At 38.5% G+C, this 10226-nt stretch overlaps 1 protein-coding gene across 6 annotated transcripts; it reads left to right on the forward strand.

The window, feature by feature from the left end:
- The first annotated feature begins 1426 nt into the window (after positions 1-1426).
- Positions 1427-9133, forward strand: LOC103975912 (DUF21 domain-containing protein At2g14520). Of its 6 annotated transcripts, none has more exons than XM_009391043.3 (13): positions 1427-1718; positions 1819-1895; positions 1996-2079; positions 2197-2310; positions 2449-2535; positions 2753-2892; positions 2961-3048; positions 3709-3782; positions 5480-5652; positions 5797-6083; positions 7757-7803; positions 7884-8112; positions 8885-9133. In XM_009391043.3, the coding sequence occupies exons 1-13, from the start codon at positions 1532-1534 to the stop codon at positions 8936-8938; spliced, it is 1641 nt and encodes a 546-aa protein (XP_009389318.2). In that variant the 5' UTR covers positions 1427-1531; the 3' UTR covers positions 8939-9133. The 6 variants fall into 6 exon arrangements, with proteins under 6 accessions (XP_009389318.2, XP_009389320.2, XP_009389315.2 ...); XM_009391040.3 differs by having other exon boundaries at positions 1428-1718; positions 7884-8142; XM_009391041.3 differs by having other exon boundaries at positions 1428-1718; positions 5815-6083; positions 7884-8142.
- Positions 9134-10226: the final 1093 nt, after the last annotated feature.

Below are 10226 nucleotides of genomic sequence, written 5' to 3' on the forward strand. Positions count from 1 at the left end.
CCGCGAGGACGTAATGGGCCTTAAGCGAGCCTGCCGTTTCGAAACCTCCCACGGCGCATTCTCTGTTCGACTCGAGTCCTCTGTTTCTTTCCTTTAAACGTATTGAATAAACACAAACACTGTACCCAATTCTTATCCAAACTCTTTCGATCTCATTAGAATACTGGATTTTTCCAGATTCTCATTCCAAGTCCAATTAACCTGTTCTTCGAATCCAATTCAAACGAAACTAATCGCCAAGAATACCAGCCAAAAAAGGTCCGATTCCTGCCATCGCCGTGCTCGCTTCATGTCCAGGAATCGCTCCCCTCCGAAATGGACACCAACATCAAGGCTGTCCGTCACAGATGCAATCTCCACTGCAGACACCCTCGTCCTGCTCACCTGCACTACAAAACAATACCTCCGATTCGAAGCAACAACCATGTCGTTTCGTTCGATCTTAAAGCCATTAATCAATGGGGAGCAGAAGTGGCAGAAACAGTCCTCTTCGCTGCGTAAGCCCCGCTGCCGTCTGCTACTCACCAGCTGGCTCAGTGCCACAAGAATAATGCTCTGCTTTGCACATTTATGCCCTTATTTAATTCTCATCACACCACTAACTCGGATGGACGGTGCGACTTTTATGGCCAATAGTTGGAATTCTCCGTCTCTCTCTCTCTCTCTCCCGCCCGCACTTGCCAAGTCGAGGCATATGGCCGACGTGGTGCAATGCAAGTAGAGCAAGTGCGATTCATTTCCTGACGACGACGACTCCTTCGTCCGCTTTCGCTTTATCTGGAGCTCCCCGAGGAAGGATATATTGCCAAGAAACTGACTTCTCACTTTCATCACTTACGTAAAGTTAACCATATCGTGCTGATTTGGTCGGCGCCCACTTCGTGATTCAACCACTCCCGATGGCAATGCGTATAGAATAAGACGCATACGATATCGAGCATGTATGCCGTGGATTTGCGTTGTCGATGTATGGGAATATATGCATGCATGCCCACTTACGCACACCCAATGCGGACAGCAAATGCAAGTGGATGGAGGGGGCGACCACTCGTCTTCTACCTAATTGTGACACATTGGAAAAGGGAAACCCCACACACGCTGTTGTTTCATCACATCTCTACCCATACCAACCATGATACGACGTCATGGTTCGATGACAGCGACCGTGGGTGTGGAGGAGGCAATTTGATTGGGGCTTAACCTTTTGGTTTAATTGACTCGAGTTCGATTCGATTGGATCACGGAAATGGTTGGTTGATTTGAGTTTGACTCGCTCGCAGGTCAAAATTCGAGGATGACGCACGCCGTCATGAACTGTGTTGTTGCGAGATACGTGTGTATGTATGTATGTAATTGATTCGAGAAACGGTTTCGCCGGTCGCTCTCTCGTCCTTTCAAGAAAGGGAAACCCGGGCGCGGATTAATTGACTGACCGCGAGGTGGAGAGCGAGGGAGGAAAGCGCGACGTGAGTACTAATAGTGAGTGTAGTGCAGGGGCGGGGTAGAGTGGGAGGAGGAGGCAGAGGCCAGGATGGCGTCGGCAGGGAGCGACCAGCCGTGCTGCTCTGCGATGTTCTGGGTGTACCTTATGATCTGTGTCGGTCTCGTCATGTTCGCCGGCATCATGTCCGGTCTCACGCTCGGCCTGATGTCTCTCAGCCTCGTCGACCTCGAAGTCCTCGTCAAGGCTGGCAAACCCAAGGACCAGCTCAACGCCGGTCTGTTCCCGTCCCCCCGTTCCCTCTCTCTCTGTCTTTTCCCTTCTCCCCCTTTCTTGATCTCTGTTACGCCATGTGCTTCTTCTTTTTTCTTCCGCAGCCAAGATTCTTCCTGTCGTAAAGAATCAGCACCTCCTGCTTTGCACCCTGCTCATCGGCAACTCCCTCGCCATGGAGGTCTCTGCTGCTCCTCTCCTCTCTCTGTGTCCCCCTCGCATGTGTATTGAAAGTTGGTTTCTTGGTGTCGCTGATTTCTTCTCATGCCATGTCTATTTAGGCGCTGCCGATATTTCTTGATGCGCTCGTTCCGGCGTGGGGGGCCATCCTGATATCCGTAACCCTTATTCTGACCTTCGGCGAGGTAATTGCTTAGCGATCCCCAGTAAATCGGATTCCTGTAGCAAGAAATAAATTTAATAATAGATTACTGGTGAGATGCAAGTTGGGTTTGGTTTTTTGCATGTTGGTTTTCTCTTAGATAATACCACAAGCGGTATGTTCGCGATATGGGCTGAGCGTGGGAGCTAAAACCGCGGGACTGGTTCGCGTGCTCCTTTTGATTTTCTTTCCGGTGGCTTACCCCATTAGCAAGGCAATCATTTCTTGCTTTTTCGCTTGTTTATGCTGATTAATTCTTTTTTTTTAACCCCTGTTAAAGGGGAAAAAAAAAAGGAGCGCCTGTCTTCCCTTTTTTTCTTACCATATCAAAAGATTAATATAATTTGTGTAGTTGCTGGACTGGGTACTGGGCAAGGGGCATTTTGCACTTATGAGAAGAGCTGAATTGAAGACACTGGTGGATATGCATGGAAATGAGGTTGATAATTTGTTGTGCATTATCATCGCTTATGAAAGGGCTTTGAGTAAAATAATAAGATCTGAATTTTCTGACTATGAAGCTTTTAGCTTCCTGTAAACTAGAGTTTGTAAATACTACCAGATGGATGTATCAAAATTAATTGTTGTAGATGCTGAACTAACGATTCCATAAAGCAACTTGTGCAAAGACATGATAGTCTTTTCTTGGTTTTCAGGCAGGCAAGGGCGGGGAATTGACTCATGATGAAACTACTATTATCACTGGAGCTTTGGACCTGACACAGAAGACTGCAAAAGATGCAATGACAACAATATTAGAGACCTTTTCACTTGATATAAACTCTAAACTTGACATGTATGTAGTTCTACTGATTAACAAGCTATTGATGCTCCGTAATATTGTTAATCTTTATCTCTTGTCAGGCACACTCTGGGTTTGATCATGTCCAAAGGACATAGCCGTGTACCAATCTACTCTGGCAGCCCAACAAACATTATTGGCCTTATTTTGGTTAGTCAAACAATCTTGATATTCTTTCAGTGCTTGGGGTTTAAAAATATTCATGATCACTCTTGAAATTTAATGTAAAATGACTGATCATTCGACAGCAGTCATTCATGAAAAGAAATTGTACTAACCAGTACTTCTCATGTGCTTATGTACCCAAAAAAGCATAAATGTAAATAAGAAGATTATTAATTGTAGTACAACAGAAAACATTTTATCATCGTGGTGCTTTTGAATAAAACGGATCTCCTTGGGAGCACAACTTCCAAATGAAAACAATTGCTGTTAAAAGACATTCCTCTATAGGAAACTAAAATTTGAAGACTATTGTCTCTTTACTAATCCTGACTTAACAATGGCCAGTTGCTTACCATAAATAACTAGTTGGTTCCTTGGATATTGATCATGCTTATATTTTATACAGAATGTAAAAATTCAATTTTCATATACATATATGTTGGAGTCACAGTGGACGGTTGACTTTTGCATTCAGCAAGGAGATAAATGAGATGATATCTATGAAAGTAATGGAAATGATCTGATATTTTCTTCTGGGTATTACTGCAATTTCAATAGCTATTGTCAGAATCAGTAATGTGTTCTTTTGTTCCTACATTAACCTGCTCAAGATTCTTTTGTTTACTACAACTTGATTCTTCTCAGGTTAAGAATTTGATAACTTGCCGCCCTGAAGATGAAGTTCCTATTAGAAATGTTACTATAAGAAAAATTCCTAGGTATGCCCTGATCTATGTTTCAAAGATGTATATCATGGAGATATTAGTGTATCTAGATGTGGCATGTGGCTCAAGTTTTCTGAACTTTACTAATGATGAAGCTTGGACACATTAATTGGCTTCATTCCATCTGCTCATGTTTTACATCTATACAAGTCAAACAACAATCATAGTCATTGATAACATGTAAAAGGTAATTATAAAAATAAGCATGCAAGCACGGTAAGTGTTTCTTCACTTAAGCATGTGTAGATAAAATAGAAAAGGTATTTATGAACCATGGCATCTGGAGAATCATAGCCAAGCAACCATAAGTTAAGAAAATGGAAAATATTTATCTTGAGAAATTTACATGTTAGCCATGGTTAACATGTAAAAAGTAAATATAAAAATAAGCATACAAGCATGTTAGATGTTTCTTCACTTAAGCATGTGTAGATAAAATAGAAAAAGTGTTTATGAACTGTGTCATCTAGAGAATCATAGCCAAGTAACGGTAAGTTAAGAAAATGGCAAATATTTATCATGAGAAATTACATCATTCCTTTCTTTTTAGGAGGTGCTGCAATAAGCCATTTTTTATGGGTAGAAAAAGCAGGGAATAACATCCTTCCTTTGTTTCTGTAAAATACTCTGGGTTTTTTGTCTGCACGTTAACAACATTTATGTGTATTTTGCTCATACAATGCACTAAAAAAAAAAAAACATTTGTCATGATTAGATACATCATTTTTATTCTTTTGAGGATTTTCTATCGAAGTTTTTTCAATCAAGATGTCAAGTGATTACATATGACAACCGAAAGTAATTGTTGGTTGCATATTGCAGGGTGGTAAGATCTGGACCACTTCTACAAACTCATTGTGCGAAATGGTCCATGATGTAGTTTATTTTGGAATTAACAGATTTCAGTCGAGGGTCTACCTAAGTAGTTTGTGATGTCCTGTGGCACAAGTTATCTTATCTTGATGTCCTCTAGCACTGCTATAATGTATTGGATCAAAAATCTCCTTGCTGTAAGTGAGGAAACTGACTTAATTATGGAACAGTTAGGAGGTAATTACAGAACACTATGTATTAAATGAGGAAACTGAGGACTTAATTATGGAACAGTTATAACTTAATTACAGAACCCTATTTATTACTGAGCATTTAGTCTTCATATTAAGTTAATGGAGTTAGATCTAGAGGTGCTATTTTTACATTTTCTACCATTTTGGTGCTCTACATTTTACAGATAATATCTACATTCACATCCTACCTCCATACTAAAAATTTCAAACCAGTTAGACTGGTATGGTACAATTCTTGCATTCCGTAATACTGCAAAATTTCAAACCATTTTGAAGTTACGGTGATATAAATGGAGACAATCACATGGGATAGAAGATGCAAAGTAGATTATATTAATATGAATATGAATATGAATATAAGGATACATCAACAGATTGTTTTTACATGGTTCACACTAGTACCTAGATGTTTTGATGAAATATGATACCATTCTTATTGTATATCTTTTATTTTTTAAATGCATTACAAAATAATTTTCTTTCCTGATACAGTCACATTTGATATATAATTTTCGTATGGAAATAAATCTATTTTTGTGTGTATTGCTGCACTTAGTTCTTTTTCTGCTTTTGAATTCTAAGTCATACTTCTATATATTTGTGATGCTACTTTGGTTTTACCAGGGTCTATGATGACCTTCCTCTCTATGACATGCTAAATGAATTCCAGAAAGGCCACAGTCACATGTCTGTGGTTGTTAAACGCATAAAAGACAATGACACACTAATTGAAAAGAGCAAGACCAGCATGTCAGAGAACAGAATGAACCAGAGTAAGAACCACAATGAAGTCCATGGTATTCCTCGTATACACTATGGCATCATCTTATTCTGATCTTTTGTTTGATGATTAATCTTTTTCTGAAGCATTAAACATTAGATCAATACGTTAAAGAACTTGCATATATTGAAAAAAGTGCAATTTGTATAATCCAAGGTAGTGATTCATGATTTTCCAGGAGATGGATCTCAGTCTTTTATGGCTGAGCATTTGAATAGCATTGCAAATGGATCCCCTGTGAGTAGTAGTATTCAGGGATTTCACAGTCCTGTGAAGAGAAGCAACATGGAGAAACATGGAGACTCACGCTCACAGATCAAGAAGTCAGAACGAGTGCGGCACGATAATATCCTTGATGTCAATTCAGATATGCTCCCGAGCTATTCGTTAGATGAAGAAGTAGTTGGAATTATAACAATGGAAGATGTTATGGAGGAACTGCTACAGGTGGACAATCTTTTAGTGGATATATTTTCTAACAGTTAACTATCCCTTATTTATTAACAGTTAACTATCCCTCATTAGTATGTTCTTTACTTGATTGGACATATATTAATGTGCGTAGGCCTCGGATGCAATCTTTCTTCTTGACTACCTGAATAGCTGAGTGCATAAATTGCTATTCTGTTCATAATCAAATTATGCTTGGTTTGCTGAACTTCGTATTAGTATGTCAATAGCTTTTGTAATGGATAGAGATCCATCTTTTCTCATGATTACAGCATTATTTGCGGCAAATAATTTTATATACTTTTTATGTGCTTGTTAGTGCTTGAACTTATAGCGTAAGCCTTAACAAAACAAAGAAAAGTCTTGGTACACAGTTGAGGACTAAGGGATGTGTCACTTCCTCTTTTTATTATATGTCAACCTAAATTATGAAGTTATAGTTTCTAACACGTTGTAATCTGGGCCATATCTCAAGTCAGATTTACCAAATCAAAGATTCATTATATATCTGGCTTAGTTGGTGCAAATCCGTGAGTGGATAGGGTCAAGGTCTGGTTCACATTGGGGTCATACCTAATTCAAGTTCCAGTCAGGAGAGACAAGTGACAAAACAGTAGTTGATGGTTTCAAACATAAGTAGTGTCCTATCTGCACCATTAGACACTAGAGGAGGTAGAATGTCCTTTTCAAGCTTTCAGATCTGATCTGTTTCCATTCTGACCATAATGCATCTTGAGGCAAATAAGTATGATGCATGTAAATCTAGATTAGATCCTTCTTCATCTCTATGTTCTATAGAAATTGTAATCGTATATGACAGCAAATTTTTCATATATTGTACCAATTAAAGATTGTACAGTAAATAACTTTTGTTTTGATATTAATGCTGTTCTATCTGGTTTATTAGCACATTATTTTTTCAACTACACGGTAGAAGTTCAATTTTAATCTCACAGTGTTATAAATAAATTTGGTATATCCTTGTGCAATTACAATTAGCCAATGGATTGTCGAAGTCAATCAATGCTGCAAAAATGAAGTAATAGACTGCCGTAAAGGCCATTTATGTTTTCCTTGGACCTTGTTATTAATAATTCATAATTTCAGTAGGAACTTTGGAGGGACTTCGTTAAAGTCATTTCATCATTTTTCAGTCAAGTAATGGCAGATTTTGGGTATTACTGATATTTAACAGGAACCTTTTTTTTTGTGGTTTTATTTTGCATTGTGTTAAGAAACATGGAAATTTCTTGGACATGAACAACCTATAGAATTGGTTAGAATTTGTAAAATGAGAATGACCTCCATATTGCATATTAAGATTAAACTCTTAACAAATTGAAAGCAGAAAGAGGTTTATGACCATTTTATGAAGACAAAAGTTATTTCTAGTATATATACTTTAACTTTTTGTATTATTTTTTTCTACCAACTTAGACATGAATTTTTTTTAGTGCATCTACATTTCACTACAGCCAGGTAGAGTTTCCTGCATGATTGTACAACTTCATGTTGTAAATCATAGAGAGTTGGCTGTGGTCACTGTATCCAATAAACTTTTCTGAATTAGCATATAACTTTCAGCTTGTGCTAATTTTTTTTTTGGTTTTAATACATGTCTCAATTACGCATGCCACAGCTAATTAATTGCCTCTGAATTGTTTTTGTAGGAAGAAATATTGGATGAGACGGATGAGTATGTTGATGTCCACAATAAGTATGTGAAAGTTTGCTAGTTCTCTATTCTTCTACTTTTCAGGTTGTGTTAGAGAAATTAATGGGTCAAATGATCTGCAGGATTAAGATAAACATGTTACCTACACGAAGGTTATCACCACGATCCTCTGGAACTGTAACTATCTCTCAGTTTCCACGACGAACTCCATCTGCTTCTCCACTGTCTCCCTATCATGATGCTTCTGTATTACGATCACCTGTTTCTCAGTATGCTCAAGTTCCTGGTTCAACACCAACCATTTTAAATTCTCCTGGGAAGTCATTACCAAGTTCCCCTGCTCATCACATAGTTCTTGGGCAGAACTCACCTTCATATCGAGTAAGTGAAATATTATATTGTGTGGTTTGCTTTTTGAAGTATGAAGTGTGCACTATTTATGCTTTTAAACTAGGATCTCCTTGCATTCTTTACAATCTTCATCATTTCAGTGTTCATTTGGAATTCCCATAGAATTCATTTAAATGATTGGATGTGGATCTTTATGGATCTGGTCCACCAGTCTTTTTCTCCTTTTGTTTTGCTATGGTCTGTTACCTTTAGCCTTGTGGAATAGTCTGATTATGTGTTTTTAGCATCTTGAGTATCTCCTTGCCATGGATGAAATCTCATCTGAGATCTATTTATAAATTTATCTGAATTTCAATGATATTTCTTTCATCAACTAAGTAAAAAACTGTATTGGACATTAATGTTTCTAGGATCTCTCTCTCTCTCTCTCTTTCTTTCTCTCTCTCTTTCTCTCTCTCACACACACAGACCGTCTCTCTCTATATATAACATTCCGTATAGTTGATTAAAGTTAATACTTACTGTAGTTGATTGAGTGATGTTATTTTTATTTGTGGGTGAAATCTTTGTGATCATATTAAGTCTTTCAACCTGTATTTTATGATTATATATGGGCGGTGGTTAGGAAGTCGGCTTATCTTCACCAACCTTGTTGATGAGTGTGTTAATATTCAGGATCATATCTCACCTTTGGTTGATTAGGATAGACATCTTCAAGTTTAGCTATTTGGAATTTTTCATTTTGGACAATGCATGACACACGTCTTAGCAGGTATCAAGAAAATCATATGAGAAGCTTGAGAAAAATGGAGGGAGTAATGTTTGAATTTTGATTGCTTATGGAGGCAAGCGGTAGGTAATCAGCTTAACTGTTCCATTCTGAAATCTCCATCTAGTAACCCAAATTGTAGCTGCTGCTCATTGATGTGACCATATGATTCCTTGTACATGGAACGTTGTCTTGTATATTATTTGGATAAACTCTCATATATATATTTTTTCTCTTAAAGGGAATTTCTTATGTGTAGTGTAAAACTAGTCCTCCTATGGTATTTCGAACTACTAGCATCTCCATTTCAATATATATATATATGTATATATATATATATATAAAATGTTATGGCTAGTTTGTTTTGAGTAACAAAAATGAAAAGAAAGATTTGATATGTTTGGAATGTCCACAAGTACTATTGATGCCTAGTAAACAGGCATTTGATGTTGTTTTCCGCATACCTCGCAAAATACATAACTGATGATGATGTCTTGTGCTAAGTCTGTCTTCGGTGGAGCGACTTCCGGATGTTGGATTGGTTGTGAGGGGTAAACTGGTATGACCCGAGGATCTGCTGTCATTTATGTCGGTAGGTAATAGGGATTATAGGCAGAGGATGTGGAGCTGAAGCTCAAAGATTAAGCTTTACTCAAGATTCTGGAGTCCCTTTTCCGGATCTTCTCCGTCATGGATGGAGTAGGGAAGCCAAGATTTGGAGGCAGCCTTGGTAACCAAGCAACCTACCTAACCCGCTTTACCACGGAGAGAGAGAGAGAGAGAGAGAGAGAGAGAGAGAGATATCTAATCTTGGAAAGATCCAAATGCTGCAGCACCATATGGAGGTTTAATAATATGCTGCGAATCCAAGGCGCTAGCTGCTGCATCAAATTCTTATTCCAGGCGTAGAAGCACGCAGGCTATCTATCTCGAAGTAAACAAGTGAGTTGTCCTCGAGATCGTGTCTGTCAGCTTTGCTTTGTATAAGCAAGAAAAATCCCATCGTATACTCGAACATCAAGGCAGGCACAGCCTTGGAGTGAGTGGTGTTCCGTTCAGTAACTCTCGACATTCTGCAACCTTTTACTCGGAAATCAATGTCTTCAGTCTTCACTTCAGAGGTCACCTTTTCTTTATTTGGTTTTCCTTTGTGTTTCTGGAGTAAACCATGTAAAGAATCTCACATGGAGCACTCGTACCTTAGCTTTGTGCTGGTGGAAGACAGGACCGAAGAGATGAGGGGCTCCTATGTCCCGTCTTCTGGGCCCTTCCACAGAATGAGATGATGACAGAGTAGCTTTGTCTTTAAGGTTGCAGGGACGCTTGGACCGGTCTTCCCAGGTGA

Source organism: Musa acuminata, chromosome BXJ1-2 (genome assembly GCF_036884655.1).
Source record: "Musa acuminata AAA Group cultivar baxijiao chromosome BXJ1-2, Cavendish_Baxijiao_AAA, whole genome shotgun sequence".
NCBI classification, from domain to species: domain Eukaryota; kingdom Viridiplantae; phylum Streptophyta; class Magnoliopsida; order Zingiberales; family Musaceae; genus Musa; species Musa acuminata.

Bases quoted from the DNA above. Each gene is read 5' to 3' on its own strand.
- LOC103975912 (XM_009391040.3), top strand. From the start codon at position 1,532: ATGGCGTCGGCAGGGAGCGACCAGCCGTGCTGCTCTGCGATGTTCTGG. The intron at 2,893-2,960 runs GTATGTAGTTCT...ATCTCTTGTCAG, and splicing joins ATAAACTCTAAACTTGACAT to GCACACTCTGGGTTTGATCA. The intron at 5,653-5,796 runs GTATTCCTCGTA...AATCCAAGGTAG, and splicing joins GAACCACAATGAAGTCCATG to TGATTCATGATTTTCCAGGA.